Here is a 23,041-nt window from a genome sequence, read left to right as displayed (position 1 = left end):
AGTTTAAAAGGCAAGACAAGGAGCAAATTCCCAAATTTAGACTGAAAATGTCCTGAACGCCATCTGATTTTATTTCATTAAGAGAAATTCAATTATTGGATATTTCCAAGAAAACTTATGTGAAAATTCTTGCTTCAAAATCCGTTTCAATAGTGGTTTATTAAAAAAAATTAAGTGGATCCTATGATCAGGAATATTTTTTAAAGTCTGATGTGTGCTTTGGTTCAATTAAAAAAAAGCAAAATTAAAATACCTCATCTATTTATCTTGTTTTAAAAAGAAGGCACATTAGACATATTTTAAAAAGTGGCTTACCCTTGAGCTCATCTCTGGCGAAAAAGGCAGCAAGACAATCTTGTAAGGTTACTATTGGACCCCAAAACCAGCTAGGAACACATGAGACAACAAACCTGAAACATCATTGACAGAAAACACAACAAATGTTCTGCCAGTAGAGCAGAAACCGCAATTTTAAAATCTAAGCACTACAAAGAGAATCACTTACCTTTTAAAGTACTCCACAAAAAATGCTATCCACCCCTGAGGAGCATATGCTTCACCACACGACCCTGCCTTGACTAGAGAAGTCTGATGACTTGCAGAATGCAGTTTGGCAAGGTCTTCCTTACCTGGAATAGGCAATGACAGATCCTGAAAAGTCTCCAGGGTAACAGATACCTATGCAAAAAATAAAGTAGGGAGGAAAATTAGGCTTTTGTTAAAAGAAATAGGCAATCACTTCTAATTTTGTCAAGTACACCACAGTGTTTTGTAACTTTATTTTATGATCTTGAGAAGTTTGATCAAAAGAGTGACTGCTAACTAAAGATTCAGTGTTTTATTCCTAAAATTCCACTAGATGGCAATCTCTCAATTATCAATTAAATGGATTTGGGTCATAAAACCAGTCTTTTGAAGAACATTGCACCAGGTGATACTTTTACAGCTAAAGAAGTAACAATGGCTCTTTTATAAACCCCAGCTGGTTTATTCCATGGTAGTGGTCATGTTAGCAATACAGAGCTTTTCACAGATGGCTCTCATGCGTGCTAGTTCTACCAAACGTTATTCAAATTATTTTGATGGTGTTTTACTTAGAAACAATCCTCCCCCTCCAAATAAGAATGAGCACTTCTGACTTTTGGGGCTATTTTTAAAGGAAACTGAAGTGGTTTGTTATAATAACTTAGAAGTAAATATTTGCTAAGAATCATTTTTAGAAGTTTTTTTAATTACCTGCTACTATTTAAGTGGCACTATGAACAAATGGGACTTGCTTTCTTCAGTGGGGGCTGCCATTTTTACTAAAGAACGTCACACTTTCCAGCAGGAAGCTGAGCTTCATAAGTCATTCTAGGACTTCAAACCACTTTGAAAAATCAAATTTTAAATGTTTTTAATGAAACCTAAATTTTCTCAGCCCAAACTTGCACGATGAGGCTCTTGAAACAGTATGACTAGCTACTCTTTTCTATATTCCAGATAATTAAAAACACTTAATGACTGCCTTTTCTAATCTGATGCAATAGTTAGACTGTTTTATATTACAAGGCAGTTTTCCTTAAGGAATCTGTGTGTGTTAGGAAGTCAGGCTAAACATAATTGGATTTTCTTCTAAATGAAGCTGTAGACATAGATTCCTCCTCCATATTGGGTTCCATTCTTCTGCCATGAACTGCTTTTCATGGGCAAAGGATTTCTCCTTCCCCAACACAGCTTTTATTCTTATTTAAAAACAAAAGAATTGAAAAGAGGCACCTCATAGCTTAATGTAAAAATAACTGAATGAGCAGTTCTGAATGATATTGGAAATCTGTGACCGACAGCATGTAGACACCACAGTCCTTGGTTAGCCATAATACCATAGGAAAAGGAACTGTAGCCTTCACCTGAACACACACCTTGCTGTGTGTCTAAGCAAGGTAACAGAGCTGTTCAGCTAGTTTATAACCAATAGTTGGAACTTCCTGGACAGTGGAAGGGAAGAGGAAGAAAAAGAAAACTTTGCTGCACTTGGGGAAAAAAAACTTGGTTGCAAACTAACACCCACAATTTTGTTGAGTTTCAGTTGGACTTATGCTCTATTCCCAAATGAGAGGCAAGAGTCTATATTAAAGAAGGGTTGCAACAGTTACTATCAGGGACTGAGAAATTAAATTGAGGAGACCTTTGATAGCAGCCTTCAACTACCTGAAGGGGGGTTCCAAAGAGGATGGAGCTCGGCTGTTCTCAGTGGTGGCAGATGACAGAACAAGGAGCAATGGTCTCAAGTTGCAGTGGGGGAGGTCCAGGTTGGATATCAGGAAAAACTATTTCACTAGGAGGGTGGTGAAACACTGGAATGCGTTACCTAGGGAAGTGGTGGAGTCTCCTTCCTTGGAGGTTTTTAAGGCCCGACTTGACAAAGCCCTGGCTGGGATGATTTAGCTGGGAATTGGTCCTGCTTTGAGCAGGGGGTTGACTAGATGACCTCTTGAGGTCCCTTCCAACTCTGATATTCTATGATTCTATGAGACGTAACAGCTGCAGAACTCAGAAAGGGGCCAAATCCCAAGAGAAAGATTACACATGTAAAAGTAAAATGACTGAAATTAACTCTGTATATTTTAATATAAAAATGAACATCACATTCATGTTAGAACATCTTCCTACACTCACCCTATCACAAGTCAGGCACTGCACTGAGCTTATGATGGTCCCATCAAATATGTCAGATATGACACTCCTGTATTTCTTGTATTTCTTCTTTTTTGGAGAAGATACTGTTGGAACTAATATAAAAAGACAAAAATAAAAATGGTTAAAGAGGGTTCATGAACAGTGTGTAACCTTTGATTCTGCTTTGTCTGAATCCATTTTTAAAATGACATGATTAAATGAGTATGTGCCACCTCTTTTCAGGATTGAGATAAAGGAACTAATTCCCTTTCCCCATTATCTCATCCCCTACAGAACCAGGCAGCCAAATTACTGGCAGCTATGGCTGAATTAGTGTATCTCCTAGGCTCAATTGTTCCTGTAGGTTCCTAGTAGAATGAAGGGTAGACAAAACATGCTTGATCCTTCTTTCTTTCCTAATGGAATTTTCAAGGCTAACATTTAAGTTAAGTAAAACTCAGACATTTAGAGGGGCAATCTTAGAATCCTTGGTGTATAGCTCTCAGATTAAGGCCCGTTTTAAGCATATTCTCACTCAGAGTATAAAGTTCATACATCGGAGAGCATATGCTAGCCTCATTTGACCATAACGGTTTTGCAGGGAGTCTTCAACATATCTTGGTTGAAGGACTCAACTGGTTCAGACTCGAAATGCTGAGGCACTGATTATGGTGGGCCAAAGTGGGACGAGTCTCAGTGATAGATACAGAATTTAAAAAGCAGACTGATTGAAAACAAGAAAACCTGCCCCCTGCTGAGACTGCCTAAGTGGAGCAGTCTCTAAAGCTCTGAGGGATTTTCCCCAATTGATCTGGAAATCAAGTATAAATAATTTCAAGTTCTGATCTGTATTAGATGAGTAATACCTGTTTCTCTGGAGTACAAAAAACCCTCAGAAACAGTGTCCTGGCCCCCCTACATTAGAGAATAAAACCTAGAAGCATCATATGAGATACAGACTGCAAATGCTCTTGCAGTACCTACCCAACAGACTAAGGTCCCCAAAACTCCTCCTGTAGGAATCTTGGCAGTTGACCTGCTGATTTGCTAGTTGCCAATACAAATAAGGAGCAGCAAAGTGTGGGGCCAATAACAATGAAAAGGGAAACAGTTCCAAACAGACCTCTCCCCACCAGGGATGCAACTCCCCAAAGGCTGCCTCATAGACAAAAGAAGTCCATAAACCAACTGGATGGCCCCTAAGCAAATACCTTTGAGTGCCTGCTGTCTCATGTAACTAAAATTACCTCCTTGACTCATTTCTAGCTGAAACAGGCTTGGAGAAGGGAAGAGTTTGGATCTGAAGAGAGAATACTGGCAGGAAGAAAAGTCAGCAAGTCCTCTTTTCATGTGGCACTTTAGATGTGCATTATGCAGGGACCCACGAGTTATGCAGCAATGCCCCACTTCCTGACCCCAGTAAAGTATTCTTCAGTCATGTATTTTGATATTAAACTGTTTTAGAACACCTCACATTTTCAATTTGCCAGAGATTTCCATACTGAAAATGCATGACAGATGTAGTTGGGGGGGGGGGGGGGGGGAAGGTGTTGGTTTCTGGGTAGAGGACAGTTTGGCCTCATGAGAGTCAGGAAGGCACAGGAGACAGTTTTGCTTTTGGCAACTAGGAGCGAGTTGAGACTTTTGGTACAGGGCAGGGGACAGATCTCTATTGTTTCCACTCTGAACAAAGATGGAGGTAACTTTACATCCGAGTGAGGAAGGATGAATTTCTCATTCCCCAACCCAGCAAACCTTGACACTAGCCTCACTGCAATCTGCCCCATATCTTCCACTACACACAATTATGGCATTAGACTGATATTTCTGGAAAGCTAACCAGGAGTGATACAATGTTGCCATCTAAATGACTCTTGTTAGACTTCAGTGCTGACACACCATCAACATGAAGGGGTCAGTTAACATCTCTTTGAGAGCTGTGGTATTTGTCTGTTTGCCAAATATAGCAGGCATCACTGTATGAAGGTTTTCTTCACAACCATAAATAAATAAATCTTTAACAATTATTCATGAATGCTCAGATTTTGAAGCACAATTATGCAGCAAACTCAAAAACTCAAACAAACTCATTTACATCAATGAATTATCACACTATAGAGTATTGTACATTGGCAACAATCCCAAAAGGGGGATGCAGGCAACCCCTCTGGGCCATGTCTGAAACACCACTGTTGTCCAGATCCTCAGCAAAGGAAAGGGAGTATAATGAAGCAGAGTACCAGAGTGGCTTTCCATTGAAATTGCTCAGACTCCTGCTAATGGCTGGAGAGAGGCCAGCTATTAGGCTGACCACCTCTTCCACAGCTGAGGGAACTGCAAGTCTGTCAGAGTGGGAAATTTCTGGAAGTTTGGTTGAGATCACCATCAACTTCCTAATGCTTTGAGTAGGCTGCCTGTAATCCAAGCATGCTCAGGGTCCCTGGGAGTTAAAGCTGTGACAGATGGTGGGGAGAAGATCTGCTAGAATGGGACTTCAGATCACATCTCTGCCAAGCTGTTCATAGGTTCATCCAGATGAAAGAAAGGGATCAGGTACCTCAAGGAGTGGAGTAAGAAAAAGCTGCCCCTGCTGGAGGATTTGCATTTTGGTGTCAATTCTATAAAGGGACCACACAGAAAGATGCAGCCAGGTTACAAAGTAGGAGAACCTCTTGTAGAGGCAGAAGAAACTGCTATAAAAACATATTCCTGCTGCTGAGAGACTGCAGTAATGGAGAAGGAGCACTGTGTCAGAGCCAACCCTGCAGTCAGAGAGAGCCTAGCCCTTACAGGTGCTGACCTATTACTGATGAGTAGACTGTAGAATAGATGCAGCCTAAACAGACTCTTTGTGTGGGTAGCAGAAATTAGGACTGCTCCAATGGGTGAACTTGCCTAGAGCAGTAGGGACAGGCATGACATCTTTCACCCTGGGAAACTCAACTGATGCCTTGTTCCCGCAAGAATCCTCTCCCTTGAGTACCCAATGGGCTCCTTCCCAGACTCTCCTCTAAACACACAACCTTTTTTCCTTCTATGAGCATTCTTCCCTCCACCTCCATTTCTCCAATCAGGTGCTATTAAAGAAAGATCAAGAAATATTGCTCCATGCTTTAAGAGCAAGGAGACAAAAACAACTGGAGAGGCAGGAAGCGCTATGAATACACAGTTGCTTATAGCGACTGGTAGTGATGCACCATTCTCCAATAAAGTGAAAAGAGACAGTGACATAGAAAATCATGAGAAGCTCTGTACCCCATTAACATGGTGTCAAATCTCTAACTAGAGGCCTGGAAGCACATGCAGCGTCAATATTAAATACCAAAATTTAAAAAAAAAAAATTAAATTAATGGCACTCTTATGAGCAAGGCAATGCAAGGAGAAAAAGCATATACCTTTTTTGTGTGCAGGTGCCAATCCAGACCATAATGAGCCTGATTTTGGAGGAGAGGTTGATAAACGTGTATTCACTCCTTCGTTTGAGGGAGGGCTTTGCGGTCCTGATAGATCAGTCATGTGGACATCACTGATATAGTCTGCAACAGAAATTTGTATTACTGCACAGCTGAATTTTTCCAACAGTAAAGTTTTGCTTCAGGTTGAACTGCAAAATAGTTAGATAACTTACATTTCAGCACACCAGTAGGTGACTGATTAAATGCTTGTGCATAAGAAAATTAAGTTTTAATTCAGCAACTGTTAAAGCAGAAATAATGAGCCAAAAAAATCCAAAAGCAATCACCAATTGTAATGTTATCTGAAGTCTTTCAATTGTTACAAATCTTGAATAGCTGGTAAATAGTCACTGGACTTCAAAATGGATTAAACAAACATAATCGAAGTACCACATTAATGAACTTGAGCACCAGTTTAAAAACCATTCTACTCTTGTGCGATACGTGACAAGTTATACATCTAAAATGGTTTCCCTCATTTTTACTTTTACATGCATTTCAGCTACAAGTATGATTTTGTTATAATTACAAATTAGCAACTGATCATACAGTCACCTGAAATTCTGCTGTGTATTTGCACTTTGACTGTTCCTGGATTATGTAAAAATTCAGCAGTTTCTGAAGCAGTGTTTTTGTCTTTTTTTAAATCCTCCATAGAACTTGCTCGGTTAAACTTATTACACGGTGTTTTTTCTTTCTGCCAATCTTTAGTTGTGAGGGAGTGGTTTTCAACATCTTGAATTAACATAGTAGCCTCTGCATAGTCCTCCGAGAATGGTCTGGAACCAGCCTCATTTTCTGCCTTATCACTGCTACCACAAGATTCACAGGACTGGAAATCTACATCTGACTGGTTCTTGTCTTCTTCCATACTCTCTTCTATACTCGTAGAATGGGTATCTTCTATTTCCATGACAGGTTCCTTTAGCTCTTCATGAAGCAGATCCATTAAACAACGCAGGAATTCTTGTGCATCCTGGAATTTAAAATAGGTACATAATCCCCTTTTATATTTAGAAGATATGCACATAGTGGTGTTGAAACAGCAAAAAGCTAAAGCTGGCCACTAAATCAAAGGAGTAAAAACAAAGTAAATGCCACCTGCCCAGCCTGGGGTGCAAAAGAGAATTAGACTGTCAGTCCAAATAATATTTCATTTTGGATTTTGTAACCTCCTACACGAGTTCCATTCCATGTCACGAGTCTTACTTGGCAACTTTCCTTCTCAAGCTTTCACTCATCACAAAGCTTATACTCTGTGCCAGGAAATTTTAATTGTTAAAATATTTCTTCTGTGGTCTCTGTGACACCGAGGCTCCTTGGCAAAGGGTCGCCTGTTCTTTGCAAATAACACTTACCTCAGGCCTGACAAAGTCACTACACCAAACATATCTTACAGGATATTTATCTATAAATAGTAAAATGTAAGGTAGCTACAGAAAGCTCATAACTCATCAAGATTCATAATCACTGCAAGGTGTATGTATGGGTAATATTTATGTTGAAAGTATGTGTTATTGACTTGAAATAAATGTTAGTCACCAGAGGATAATGTCTCAGTGACAGCCTATTCAGCAGCAGGGAGTTGCCACCCCACCCTGTTTTGCCACTGATGCAATGCAAGGCTCAATTGTTCAGCCTTGCTCAGTACAAAACTTTCAATGGAAAACCATCAGAGGCAAATGCAAACAATCAAAACCACCTGAAGGAAAAAAAGAAACATTATGACAAAATAGGGGTTCACCTTGTCTATGAACAGAAACAAAAAACTTTCAGGATAACACAAAGGAGGGAAAGGTACTCTGCATCCTTCCACTGAGAAGACATCTTGAGGAACAAGGTATTCTCATGAAAAATTGGATCCTGGTTTCTGTAAAGTTCTGAAACAGACTGAACATCGGGGAGTGGGAAACTTACTTTATTAGCTAGGAAAGGTAATTAATAAATGTAGATGCAATTTCACATTTTGATTTTGTTTTGTATTATAGCTATTTGTTTCCACGTCTCTCGTTTGTAGTTAAATATTTATTCTTTCTTAAAAATATCTACTTTTGATTTATAGGAGCAGCGATTTAAGGTAAAATTAGTAAACTGGGACACATTGCACCTCTGGCGGCAGAGGATCTGGGATTTCTGTGAGTAATCTGTGTCCAGGGCAGCATATCACAGAGGACTGATTCAAATGGACTGGGGTGCACCTTTTGTTAACCTGCAAGGTGTAGACTCAGCTGGCATAGCCCAGGGGAAAGTGTTCAAGTGGCTGAAAGGCTAATGGTGGTAAGGAACAGCCAGGCATAGGTGAGACTCCCTCAGTTTGGAGGCAGGGGGTAACAAGGTGACTCTCAGTCCTGGGTACCCCAAGAACCATCACAATGTCATGTGCATCCTATTACAAGCAACAACCAAGTACCTGGTTAGCTCCCAGCTGTACAGTTAATAGAGGTTGTCAGTAGAGGAATCTAACCTCATCATATAAGGTTTTCAAACTTTTTTTGCAACACCCTATCAGCGCCTTACGTACGCTGGTCAGGGAAACCACATTTGCACCTTTCAAAAGAATCGTCTTTAATTTGTCCCAGCCCTCCAGCTGTTCCAGACTTGCCTGGACAGGAGAAGGAAACAAAGGGAGTGTTGTAGATTCATTCTCTAACAGCTCAGCAACTTCTTGTGGAAGGAGTAGGTGGGCTACAATGGCAATGGCACTGCTGGCTTACTTTCAGCTTGAGCTCACTGCTGGTCTTATAAGAGCAGGAAGGGGGCAGAAGTTTGACCTCTTCCTGGTTTCTGGTGCTTCCATCTTCATTCATTAATTCCTAGTTTTGTTGTTCTTAGCCATCGTTTATTCTTGTTGCACAGGTAGCTATTTATTAAGAGGGTATCTGTTGGTCCACTGGTGGTGGGTTGAACAGGAGTTTGGTACATAATCATTTTGTTACTTGCTTACAAATTATTAGTGTCACCACTGTTTGGTTTCCAGGACTCTCCCTCAGCCTAATGATCTGTAAATTTAAAACTTTTGACCTATTTGCCGTGGCTGGTAATTCTTTTAGGGGGAGAGATACTGTCGCAGTTCAGGGCTACTGCACCTGTATTTCCCCTCAGTGGTCCAGCAAGGGCACCATTCTCAGATTCCCAGCTCCCCTGCAATTGCCTTTTGAGGATGAGAATAACAACAATTTCCAGGCTGCACAGTTCCCTGCCTTCACTGTTATTCCTAGGGCACTACCAAATTCAGTCCATTTTGGTCAATTTCTTGGTCATAGGAGTCTAAAGATCATAAATTTCATGATTTCAGCTATTTAAATCTGAAATGTCACAGTGCTGTAATTGTACGGATCCTGACCCAAAAAGGTGTTTGAGGGGGGAGGGGTTGCAAGGATATTGTAGGGGAGGTTGCAGTACTGCTACCCTTATTTCTGCACTGCTGCTGGTGGCGGCACTGCCTTCAGAGCTGTGCAGCTGGAGAGCGGCAGCTGCTGGCTGGGATCCCAGCTCTCAAGGCAGAGCTGCCGTCAGCAGCAGAGCAGAAGTAAGGATGGCATGGTATGGTATTACCATCCCATGTCTCCCTTACTTCTGCACTGCTGCCTGCAGACCTGGGCCCTCAGTCAGCAGCCACCACTCTCCACCCACCCAGTTCTGAAGGCAGCAGCAGCGCAGATGTATGGGTGGCAATCCTGCGATCTTCCCTAAAATAACCTTGCGACTCCCTGCAGCTCCCTTTTGGGTCAGGGCCCCCAATTTGAGAAATGCTGGTCTCCCCTGTGAAATCTGTATAGTATAGGGTAAAAGCATACAAAAGACCAGATTTCGGGGTTTTTTGGGGGGACGGGGGGGACCTAGTGAGTAGCTTAGGGTGATGTGTTGAGGAAGAACATTGGGGTCTCCCCTTAAATACTTAAGGGAGTACAGAATGTTACGCTCATTCCAAATTTTAGCTTGCAAGGACTAAATTCCCCTGAGGAAATGTATCTTCTTAAAGCTGCAGACGATTTTGCCATTTTCCCCTAAATTAGTGAATTAATTTCTTCGTTTAGGTACATGAATAAATTTTGGATACCCTGGACACAACAGTAAGTTAGAGTGTCAGTAATAATGAAAAGCATCTACAACAATTCTGAGGTTTGCTATTTTAACACTCCCTTGACACCACCGACACTATTTGTATATCAAAAATACAGTTTAACCCTCCATTTCACTTGCTAACTTCATTATACTGCATTACCAAAGTTTTCCAATATAAACTACTGCAATGCAGAGAATCTGACAAAATTATTAAGGATCTGGTTCTTTCTTAAATTGGAAATTAAATGTGGTTCTCACAATAGGGCTTTTAATAAAATATGTTTACAACAGTAAAATAGGTATGTTAGAACACACTTCATTAAAGATGATTTGAAGAATGCACCTACAATATAATTCAGTCACATAACCACCAATGCCTGCCCACTACAAGTAATTACTACCTATACAAGAGATGGAGGACACAAGTGTTCAGTATACAGTATGCTGTAAACCAGTAACATTGAAAAGAAAAGATGTGGGCTCATTGTCTAAACAAAAAACTGGATACTAGCAACTCAGCTTAAAAATATTCAAATAGTAAATTAACATAGTAAAAGTTTGCTCTATTATATTCTTTATGTTTGCTTAGCAAGACTTTTGTGTCACTTTCTGGAACAGCTTGTATGTCAGCTACTTTACTTCAGGTGACAAGTTTTTGATATTAACCATTCTGCTGCTTGTCCCAGAGAAAGGAGACATTCATAAGGATCACGGGGCCTTTCAGCAGTTTGTCAACCGAATCCAGCACAGAAGTCTGTGATTCAGAAAAGTTAGAGAGGAGTTTCAGGGGATATAGATTTAAAGCATGGAAAGGTAAAAACTAAAAATTTATGATTAGCTCAGTTTAAATACATATTTTTCTACTTTATCAAGTTTTGAATCGGACAATTTAGTCTACCTGAATCATGCAGTTATACTTTTGACACTTCATTGTCATAATACTGGATAATACTAAGAAAGGTTTACCTGTTGGGAGTAGCCTCGAAACGTTGGATTAATTGTTTTAATTCCTTGAAACAAATTTGTAGGAACAACGGAACCAGGTCTGGGAAAGAAAAGTTTGGGAAAAAAAATTAAATGGCCTGCAATGTTCTAACTTCACTGGGATCATCATCAGCTTGATCACCGTGAGACACATTTTAACAAACTTGTTCTATATTATTCTTACCCCAATGTAATTTTGTCTTTTTTGGGGGGCAGAGGGGTCTTCAATATAAAATATATATTTCTCCCAGAGCACAGGACGACCAAAAGTGTGAAATTGGGATTTATGTTTAAAGGCCTTCAAGCAAGCTGCAACCAAAATTAATCAGCAATACAGCAGGGAAATAATTTGGTATGCGTGATAGAAGTCAACTTCATTCAAAGACCCGTTTAAAAATATTAAGGAGTATTTGTTTATCACAGGGTCAATGCAAGGAGATAAGTTTATTTGTAGACCATCAAACCCCCCTTTGAAAAAAAAAAAAAAAAAAAAAAAAGACTCGTCAAATGGATACAGAGTCAAGGCCACAAAGAAGTTGTGATCTGTATACTGAGCAGTGCCCACAGATGAGTGGGTGGGTAGTAGCATAGGCACAAGAATGGTGTGCAAATGACCCCAGGATACAAGATATCCCACAGGGACAATCAGTAATATATATTTTAGTCTTTAACTGTATCCAAACCCAAAAGTGAAACCTTTTTGGAAAGAAATTCTGCACCAATTTGAATTTTAGCATAAGCTGTTGTGTATAGTTCTTTTTAAAAAAAACAAAACATTAATTTCTCTTACATTTTAGGTATTTTTTAAAAGGAGAGAAGGTGGAGGATTTGCTCTACCCCCATTTTCTCAGAAAGTACTCCTAAAAACACTTTTCAGACAATTCAGGAAATAAGGAGAAAAGTAAATATAGAGCTTCAGGACTTGTGTGGCCACAGTGCTGTTGCTGTGTGACTGCAACGTATTAACTTGGGTCTCATCTACACATAAAATTATGAAGGAATAAAGTAGGGTCTGAATTTAAAGTAGAACAGTTATTACAAAACAAATCCATGTGTAGACAAGCTCTTACTATAGAGCCTAACAGTGCAGCTCTCTTTTTTCTGCCTCCTCTCCACACAAATTCCAATCATCAAAAGTGATGGATCATTTATAAAAAAACGACAACGAGGAGTACTTGTGGCACCTTAGAGACTAACACATTTATTTGGGCATAAACTTTTGTGGGCTACAGCCCACTTCATCAGATGCATGGAGTGAAAAATACAGTAGGAAGATATATATACACACAGTACATGAAAAGATGGGAGTTGCCTTACCAAGTGGGGGGTCAGTTCTAACGAGACAATTCAATTAAAGTGGGCAATTATCAACAGGAGGAAGAATCACTTTTATAATGGTATTCAGGGTGGCCGATTTCAAACAGTTGACAAGAAGGTGTGAGTAACAATAGGGGGAAATTAGCATGGGGAAATTAGTTTTTAGTTTTTATAATGACCCATCCATTCCCAGTCTTTATTCAGGCCTAATTTGATGGTGTCCAGTTTGCAAATTAATTCCAGTTCTACAGTTTCTCGTTGGAGTCTGCTTTTGAAGTTTTTTTGTTGAAGAATTGCTACTTTTAAGTCTGTTATTGAGTGTCCAGGGAGGTTGAAGTGTTCTCTGACTGGCTTTTGACTGATATAATTCTTCAGGTCTGATTTGTGTCCATTTATTCTTTTGCGTAGAGAGAGTCTTAGGACAGGCACAACAAAGAAAATAACAGAACGCCATTAGCCGTCACCTTCAGCCCCCAACTAAAATCTCTCCAGTGCATCATCAAGGATCTACAACCTATCCTGAAGGATGATCCGTCACTCTCACAGACCTTGGGAGACAGGCCAGTCCTCGCTTAAAACAGCTCCCCAACCTGAAGCAAATACTCACCAGCAACTACACACCACACAACAAAAATACTAACCCAGGAACCCATCCCTGCAACAAACCCCGTTGCAACTCTGTCCACATATCTATTCAAGGGACACCATCATAGGACCTAACCACACCATCAGGGGCTCGTTCACCTGCACATCTACCAATGTGATATATGCCGTCATGTGCCAGTAATGCCCCTCTGCCACGTACATTGACCAAACCGGATAGTCTCTATGCAAAAGAATAAATGGACACAAATCAGATGTCAAGAATTATAACATTCAAAAACTAGTCAGAGAACACTTCAACCTCTCTGGACACTCAATAACAGACTTAAAAGTGGCAATTCTTCAACAAAAAAACTTCAAAAACAGACTCCAACGAGAAACTGCAGAACTGGAATTAATTTGCAAAGTGGACACCATCAAATTAGGCCTGAATAAAGACTGGGAATGGATGGGTCACTACAAAAACTAAAAATTAATTTCCCTATGCTAATTTCCCCCTGTTACTCTCACATTCTTGTCAACTGTTTGAAATCGGCCACCCTGATTACCACTACAAAAGTGATTCTTCCTTGATAATAGCCCACTTTAATTGAATTGTTTCGTTAAAACTGACCCTCCCCCCCCCACTTGGTAAGGCAACTCCCATCTTTTCATGTACTGTGTATCTATATCTTCCTACTGTATTTTCCACTCCATGCATGTGATGAAGTAGGATTTAGCCCACAAAAGCTTATGCTCAAATAAACGTGTTAGTCTCTAAGGTGCCACAAGTACTCCTCGTTGTTTTTGATGATGTAGTCTAATACGGCTACCACTCTGAAACTTTTAAAAAAAAGTTACTGAAATTTATGAAAGTCACTGAAATATGGGAAATGTATGTGTATAATGATGCTGTATGAAGCAGATGGAAAACCAAAGTTTGTTCTATCTCAGGTTGAGCTTAAAGTTCTGGAAACTGGAGGCTCAATTATCCATAAAAGAGCACTCTTATTTATAACAACTTACATGTTTCATTGTGTAAGGAAGTCAATCTTGTCATGTTTCCTAGGATGAAAATCTAATGCCGTTATGCATGATTATGGGTTCAACTACAGGAACAGCTGCAATGGGCAAATCTTTCTTTTCAACCTGAAGGCAAACATGATGCCATCATCACTCAGCATCTAAATGACATTTGTTTTGAGTTGTCACATGATATACAGAAAAGCCTCTTTCATGTAACTTTCCCACTAAAACAAATGTTAACTTCCCCAACTCCACCACACAACCTTTTAGAGTTATTTTTAAATTAATTGAATTCAAAGCCTGTAATAAACCTTCGGAATATCACACACGAGGAAACAATTGGAGCTAAAACAAGTTCACCCCTGTGCTGCACTGCTGTCCAAAGTTTATATATAAACATATTTCACAAGGAAAGTGGTACAATACCTGCTTTTGTGCCAAAGTTCTGTCATCAGCTTGAGATAACTTTTACATATCGCTGGTTTCTTATCTGTTCGTGCTAAGCCCCCGCAGTCAAGAAAAAACTGTGTCAAGGGTGGGCTGATTAGAGGGAAGAAAACAAGATTATTATTCTTTAAATAGTGCTAAGAGAAATGTAAATCTCCCCCTACATTCATTTTAACAGCATGTTAGCTAAGGCTAATTATTGACATTTACATGGTAAACGTTTAACGATTTCTTTTCCTAAACCCTAGGGCAACATTCATATATTCTGCTTATTTGGGCCACTTTATGAGTGGCACAATACCCCTCACAGACCAATCCTGTCACTTGTTAGAGGCACTGGAATTGTCCAGTGGGAGCCACCTTACAAGGGCAGGTTCCCACTAGCCAATGTAGCCACTGCAGGATAGTGGTATATCCCTGTGATCCTTGCTCTGCAGTCAAGGTGGCTGAAAGCTGGCACTTTTTGATTATGTAATATTCTGAAAGACATTTTCAGATAACTTTCATAGCTAATATTTTTAAAATACTCCTTAATGTCTTACAAGGAATGTATTAAAATATATCATTGTAGGGACAGGCTATACAGAAAATGTACATTGAGTTCTGTGGTTAGAATTACAGAAAAGCTTGATCTGGAAAATCAGGAAAAAATTTTGGAACAAGTAGGTGGGTTAGTTCCAATATCTATTATTTTAAGCAGCACTGAGAGAATAAGTTGTTCCTTTAAAATCAACTGGTGGCCCAAGGAAATTCTAGGAACTATAACCTTGACCTCTCCCATACCATTAATATTGACCAGAAACAGTAGTTAACTGGTTCCTGATCTATAAGACATACTTTGTTATAACAAATAATATATTCTAAAAAGCTTTTGGTCCTTTCCCTCTCTTCTTGCCAAATTTCCTGGCTATTTTCCACCTTTTTATTTATTTTTTCATTAAAAGACTTTCAAAAATCCCAAAGCATTTTTTGATAATAGCAAGGACCTCAGGGCAAATAATGAGGAGTGGATAGATCACTGTACTGAATCCAGGAAACCTGGGTTCTATTCCTAACTGTACCACTGGCCTGCAGGGTTGATCATGGGGCAGTCACTTCCTTTCTCTGTGCTTCAATGTACCATCTGTGAAACGGAGATAAAGATACTGATCTCTTTTGTAAAGTACTATTTAATCTATTGGTGAAAAGCCTTATATAATAGCTAGGGATTATAATTATTAATACCAAATCCTAACTCAGTACAGTTTTGGAGGGGGAAGTCACAAATAGAAAACATAATAGTCAGCAATTAAACATAATAATTAAAGTCTCAGTTTGGTTTTGGTTCATTGTATAAAAGGAACAACTAGCAAGACTGATATTCAACAAATGTATTTTAAATCAATAGGTTAATTAATCTACATTTTTTTTAAAAAGGGAAGGACAGGCTATTTTTTAATTGGAAACATTTAATAAAAAATGGAAACAAAAGTTAACCAAATATTCCTGATACTTTCAAGTATATAACTAGGCAGCTCTTTCTGATCTATGAATATTTAGGAATAAAAAAAAAAAATCTTTCTAAACTATTTCACTTACAATTGTTATCATTAAGTATGTACATTATGTACGTTTAGTATATAATTAGGATCTTGAAATTCTTTGATCTGTTTTTGAGTTTAAGATCCAAGCAGTTCAAATGTTTAATCAAAGGCGTTTTATATCAGCTTCTTTTATAAAATTGGCAAGTTTAAACTTCTGTCACTAAAAGATTACACCATGCCACCTCATTTTAATTGTTATAAATAGCAATTAGAAAACTTTCCAGACTGAAAAAATAACATGGTAAAAAAGAATTCAAAGCTTGTTTATGCCGCACACATCACATTACCTTTTGATGTCTGGAGAAGAATGAAAAAAACAAAACAAAACAACTTAAGTATCAAAGAATGGCCCTACACTTAGAAGACTACCTGGATATTTATGACTAATTCTCTTTTTAATTTTTAGAACTATAATTTTTAATTGAGGGCTGTGAGATATTAGAGAAGAGGAGGGAAAACAAACCCATAGACTGCTATTTGAGGGAAACTATATACATATCCTGCAACTCTTAAGTAATACCATTGATTGCAATAGCACTATTCATGCTACTGCAAGATGAGGCTACCAAACACATCAAAATGAGGTTTATACTGGTATGATTCTTCTAAAACTTAAATTAAGGACTTTTTGGAGGGTCTGGTTTATAACTGAAGACATGCAGATACACATAGCTACTTTAAGGTTACATTTTACAGCTATTTTCCTTACCAATTGGAAAGAGCTTGTAAAGCTGCATTCATGTAACAAGTGTTTCCAATATTTTTCAATCCTGTAAGACCTGTAAATAGGAAAAATACATCAAGCAAGCTAAAATTGAAAAAGAAACTTGTAGGAAAATAATCTTTCCACTCAAAGATTTACTAGTCAAATTTTGCTCCCAGTACACTTCTGCAACCCCTTTGAGACCAATGGGATTGCACAAGTGTAACTAAGCAGAATTTGATTCCTAAACAGATAAATTATCTCAACTCCTATTTTGCTGTTGGTTGATTAGAATACCTAGCGTAAGTGGATTTCATTTTACCTTTTTATCTTAGTATCTTTATGTATATTTTTAGAATGATACTGTTTTGAAGAAAGATTATAAAGATAAGGGTTTGAATGTTTTAATTTTACTTGCATTTAATGCGTTTACTAGTTCAAATGAATTCTACTGTTTATCTGTATATGATTGATGTCTATAATTGTTAATTATATAATTGACAGGTTTTTAGGAGGATTTATCAATGGCTTTTCAATACCTTTAATCTGTGCAATGACTATTTAGATTATATAACAATATACATACATTTTCTCAGTGTGTAATTATATTTGCAAATGAATCAGTTTTAGTTAATTTATGTTCTTTTTCTCTCTCTTTCCTGTATGGATTTATTAAGTGTGTTAATCTTTATTCAGGACAGCTTCATTCACCCTTTCAAAGAAAATCATATTTTCAGATGAGGACTACTTCTTTTCTTAATTAACTCAGCAAACATTATATACGCTCACTCTGTCTATAGCACAAGTTATAATGGGGAAAATTTTCATTATAGAGCTCAACTGGTAAACAATTAAATATTTGAACAGTCTGTACCCATGCAAGTAGTCCTAAGGGCTTCAAAAAGACTATTTCTGCAAGTCAGAACTAGCAACTATTACATGGTCATCTCAGCTCAATTCAATTAAACTTTATTGGCATGACAGGCTATACAAGTGTTGCCAAAGTATAAATTAAATCAATAAAATAGAAGTTTGTCTCAAAATATAATAAAGTTCTTCTACAAGAATAATTGCAATGTACTACTGAAAACAATATAATCACTACTTCTAATTACCAAGAAAAGTTACACAGCATTTAAAAAAAAATTTAGCAATCAGCAAAGCCTTCAGCGCAACAGTCTGATAATTAACTCAGACACAAGAAATGCAGCTCATCATTTTGATGTATGAGACAGTACTCTGCAAGTTCCATTATTATTTTTATAAAACTTACTTGGTTAATTCAGCTAAATTAACCAAAAATATTTTCTAAAAATAAACAAGTAAAAAAAATAAAACTTTGCTTATAGGAACTGAGAAAGTCTCCTTCCTCTCTCTCCATTTAAATGATTCTGCATTTCCCATCGCTAAACCTACATCAGACTGCCATTCCTGATTCTTCCCACCAGGAAGACTAATTCTCACTTAAAGGCAGATGGAATACTAGTCACAGCTAAGGACATATTGAAACACCATAGGGTATTTCAAAAAGTTTTTTTCAAATAGTGTGTGTATTATATATAATTTCATAGGCCCTGCCTGATTCTGCAGACACTTACACATGATTAACTTCAGTGTGATTGTTCACAAGCATAAAGTTAAGTAACTGTGTAATAATTTAAAGGATTGGGCTTTTATTCAATACACATTTATTTAGCAAAGTTTTTAACAATTTATTGGTAAAGTAGTAACTGAACTATTCACTGCAGTTACATTTAGCATTGCTTCATCCTGCTCTCCAATATGTGCCTTGTCAGAAATATTTAACATTTGTTTTTAAATAAAACATTAAGATAAATTTGACTTGTGAGAGCTTATTCTTTCTTGAAGCATATCCACATAGCTCCATTAGTGCTAATGGAAATTAGAATACAACTTTATCCATACAGCAACTTTCATATAAAAAGTGTATCCCCAGAACATATCATAGGGTTAAATACAAATAAAAGCAGGAAGAGAGAAACTAAGGCATTGACAGGTGATAAACAGTTTTTTTCAAAGATCTAAGAACAGATGGTGAATCAGTGAGGTGGAGGCACACAGGAAGACTATGACAGATGGCAAGAGTGGCAGAGGAAAAGGCTTTGGGCAAACATGGAGGCTGAACTGGCAAAAAGCTGGTGCTAGCTGAGTCAAGGAAGAACGGAGAAGGAAAGAGAAACAAGGTCCATGAGATAGAAACATCTCCCCATCATTGATAGGAGAAGGAATTGCCTTGACATGTTCACTGGTGTCTCAACAAAGCAGCTCAGTAAAATATAACCAGCAGATAAACAAAAATTATTCATTATAAGAGTGATCCATATTGGAGACTTCAAAGAGATGCCACATGGGGGGGGACAAATAAACAACAAATAAAACCCTCTCAGTTTTGGGAGTTTCATTACACTTTCCCCTCACATTTTCCCCTTTTCCATTATATAAATATCAGGCTTAGGTTAACTTTTGCACTGATCGCATTTGTCAGAGCATGAAATCCAAAAAAAAAAGTGCTGGGAATGGCAGACCCAAAATGTTAACCAGTATTCAGAAAGCATTCATATAAAGCATCTTTAAAAAAAATAAAAAAAAATGTTAACAAATTTTGCAATAACTACCCAGTTACCAGTGTGGCTATGACACATATTTCAGTCTAATGAAAACTAGCAACTACACTAAACATCACAACTGCTTTCTTTATCAGTGACTGATGTACTACAAATAACACGAGAGCCTCTTCTCTGAAGAAAAGGAAAGGATGCTGCAGTTAAGCTTCAAACTGAAAATGCAGCTCTTATTTTAGAGTGGGGGGAAATAGTTCCAGCTGGAAAAGAAGTAATTTCTAAACAGCTGGGGAATGGATTCAAAGAAATACACATACTGTACATGGTGGAATTATTTAAGTGAGGGCATGGACAGAGCAATTAGTTGACAGCGTAGGCTTTAATCCTCCAGTTTCATTACCTCTTGTCTTCAGTTCATCTTCTTCCACCTCTATATCTAAAGCATCAAATACAGTAACTAGAGGAATCTTCAGTGTTGGATTACCAGGTATTTTAAAATCCTTATTGGAAGAAAAGGCAAAATATAAGTGTGATTATGTTTATAAATCCATTTTTTCTTTAAGTGTTAGTACGGTTTTATTAACATATGCCTATGAACTAAACATAGGAGTTCATTCAAAATAACTGACTTCTAAATGCATGTTTCATTTTATGTAAAGCAAAAGTAGTTTGCAGCAATGCTATGAAAGCTTACTAATTCAAGCAGGTACTTATGGTAAGAATACAGCACTGCACCAGTTTCTGGAAAACGCTGAGAAAATAAATCAGTCAAAATACAATGTCAAACACTGTAAGATTTCCTGCCACTGCTTCAGGAACAGCAAGCCTGCTTTGCAATTCACCACGTAACAATGGATTATAACACAACGATTATAAAGGATTATGTGAAAGTCAGCACAAAAATTTGCCATCAGATGGCCCACTGCATTTAATCAAGAGAGACATAAGTGTCGAAAAGGGATCCTGGCGGCTCCGGTCAGCACCCTGACCGCCTTTTGTGTTGGGACCCCTATGATTACAGTACCACCGACCGGGCATTAAAAGTTTGGTTAGCGGTGCTGCGGAGCTAAGGCAGGCTAGTCCCTATCTGTCCTGGCCCTGTGCTGCGTTCCGGAAGCAGCCAGGAGGTCCAGCTCCTAAATGGGGAGACCACAGGGCTCTGTGCGCTGCCCCCACCCCGAGTACCGGCTCCGCGCTCCCACTGGCCAGGAACCAAGGCCAATGGGAGTTGCGGAGGCGGTGCCTGCAGATGAGAGCAGCGCCCAGAGCCTCTTGCCGCACCTCTGTCTAAGAGCCAGACCTGCTTCCGGGGTGCAGTGCGGATTCACAGTGCCAGGACAGACAGGAAGCCTGCCTTAGCCCCCCTGCTGTGCTGCTGACTGGGCGCCGCCGGAGGTAGAGCCTGTACCCCAACCTCCCACCCCCTGCCCCAGCCCCGAGCCCCCCCTCAATCTGAAGCCCCCTCCTGCACTCCAAATCCCTCATCCCCAGCCCTACCCCAGAGCCTGCACTCCCAGACAGAGCCCTTACCCTGAACCCCTCATTTCTGGCCCCACCCAGGAGCCCGCATCTCCAGTTAGAGCCTGCACCCTAACCCTCTGCCTCAGCACAGTGAAAGTGAGTGAGGGTAGGGGAAAGCAAGCCACAATGGGGGGGGGGGGGAGGGAATGTAGTGAGCGGGGGCAGGGCCTCAGGGAAGGGGCGGAGCTAGAGTATTTGGTTTTGTGGGATTAGAAAGTTGGCAACCCTAACAGAGATGCAGTATGAGATAGGCAAATTGTTATTGTATTTTATGTCATTTTTCTGTGAGCACATAAGGGGAGGAAATCCTAAACAAAATTTTAAGGTAAAAAGCAAGACAAATGTCACAAATCATGCTAATTTCTCCTTATGCAATGTCATGTACACTGCAACTTCCTTGAGGGTAGAAAAACAATTGGGTATTGGATGCATTTCAAATCTGAATTCTGCAATCATGCCAAGCATTATGTTTAAGTCAAGACATCATATATTTCAGGAGCACACGTGAATAACATCAGAAAATCCAATATATTTAGCTGAAACACTATACAATTAGAATTCTGTGGTTGGTGTTTTAAGATAAAAAAATTATGCCCTATTTCAAATCTACTAATATTAAAATTGAAAACATGCTAAGGTATTTTTCAATAATTTCTTTAGGGGTATTTTTCCCTTAGAACTTCTGTGACTTACCTAATAATATTGTATTGTATACATTTTGCCAATATCTTCTTGGATTCCAACCACTTAGTAGATTCCAACATATGTTGTTAAAAGAATACCCGGTATATTTTCTGGTATAATTTTCTTTAAATCAATTTCTTGTAATTTTTGGGTTTGCAAAAATTTCTCCCCCAGAAAAAAAAAAACCAACAAAATATTGTGCTTTTATTCACTTTACTCTTTACACAATTATTTTTTACTCTTGTATTTGAACTTCAGCTGTCATTTAACAAGTAGATAGGCATATAAATAAATAAATAAAGTCCATCTAATATTCTTCATATTAAAATCACTCATCTGTTGACTACAGGGAAATACTGATGCAACTTCTCAAGGAAAATGTGGTATGTCTAAATATTAGTTATTTAGTGTTCCAATGCGCACAGCACTGTTCAAAAGGTCCAGTCCTCCAACGGGCTGAGAATCCCCAACTCTCACTGATTTCAGTGGGAGAAATAGGTATGTGCTGGATGTGCAAGTCAGTACCTTCTCCAAGGAAGGTATTTTCAATCTGCTTTTAAAATATACAGCATAGTTTATTTTAATGGCATAGTTTTAGCTTGTACATGGAATCTTTAAATACCTGTTTTTCCCCCCTGCTTTCTTTATTTGTCCCAATTCAGCTATTTCTTTTTCATTAATTGGAAGAGCTTATGAGGTTATACCCTCAACTTGATGGCATTTCTCTGTAATGTGATTGCTTTAGAATGCAACATCTGATCAATTCCAAAATATTCTTGGCATCAACGGCCAGAATCCTAATAATTTTGGTGAAAATCAGAAAGGAGGAAAATGGGGAACACAGGTAACCCATGACATCTGCTAGCACAGCCAGAGCTTCAAGGACCTCTGCAATTATCTATAGATCAAACAACTCTTTGAGGGCACCCATTAACACCTTCCAGCCTCAGAATACCTCATCTCCTCTCTACCCATTCTTCCCCATAGAATTTATCATGTTGACCCCATGAATGACTTATCTCCCAGACAAATAATAATGGCAGGGGACGGAGGAGGAGGGGGAAAGAGAGGTGAAGAGGAAAGGGGAAAATGGGGGTGTGCATCTAGCCCCTGGCAGATGCGGGGAGGGGGAATGAGGGACACTGGTGTGTGTGTTAGGAAGTGATGGAAGACACACAACTCCTGGTGAGGAGAAATTGTGGGGCCCGAGTATGACAGAGGGAACACAGATTGTCCCTGGCATGGAGGGGCATGGATGGCACACAGAACTCCTGGAATGAAGGTAGGAGGAAATAGGAAGTGCAAACAGATGCTGGCACGGATGGACAATAAGGGACCCTGGTATGAGAGGAAGGGCAATGAGGGAGCACAAAGAACCACTGATGGGGAGGGGAGGGAAGATTGGGAGTGGCACATAGAGATGCTGGTATGAG

General features: G+C 38.9%; 1 protein-coding gene across 5 annotated transcripts in view; it reads right to left on the bottom strand.

Moving 5' to 3' along the window:
* The window catches only part of USP33 (ubiquitin specific peptidase 33), an 82,561-nt gene that overhangs the window by 24,292 nt on the left and 35,228 nt on the right, over nucleotides 1-23,041 (bottom strand). For 4 of the 5 annotated variants that reach the window (XR_004646718.1, XM_034778022.1, XM_034778023.1 and 1 more), the window contains exons 6-14: nucleotides 19,804-19,903; nucleotides 16,828-16,897; nucleotides 14,515-14,628; nucleotides 11,146-11,224; nucleotides 6,670-7,090; nucleotides 6,055-6,195; nucleotides 2,659-2,771; nucleotides 506-678; nucleotides 316-410 (exon numbers count right to left, since the gene is read on the bottom strand). Coding sequence is in view for 4 of the 5 variants with exons in the window: in XM_034778022.1 (XP_034633913.1) it covers nucleotides 316-410; nucleotides 506-678; nucleotides 2,659-2,771; nucleotides 6,055-6,195; nucleotides 6,670-7,090; nucleotides 11,146-11,224; nucleotides 14,515-14,628; nucleotides 16,828-16,897; nucleotides 19,804-19,903 (1,306 nt within the window). In the remaining variant the exon portion in view is untranslated. The remainder of the gene's footprint in view (nucleotides 1-315; nucleotides 411-505; nucleotides 679-2,658; nucleotides 2,772-6,054; nucleotides 6,196-6,669; nucleotides 7,091-11,145; nucleotides 11,225-14,514; nucleotides 14,629-16,827; nucleotides 16,898-19,803; nucleotides 19,904-23,041) is intronic. The other variant, XM_034778025.1, reaches the window with a different exon arrangement.

Source organism: Trachemys scripta, chromosome 8 (genome assembly GCF_013100865.1).
Source record: "Trachemys scripta elegans isolate TJP31775 chromosome 8, CAS_Tse_1.0, whole genome shotgun sequence".
NCBI classification, from domain to species: Eukaryota; Metazoa; Chordata; order Testudines; family Emydidae; genus Trachemys; species Trachemys scripta.
Note: the sequence above shows the minus strand (reverse complement) of the source record. Positions and strands in the feature narration are given on the sequence as shown.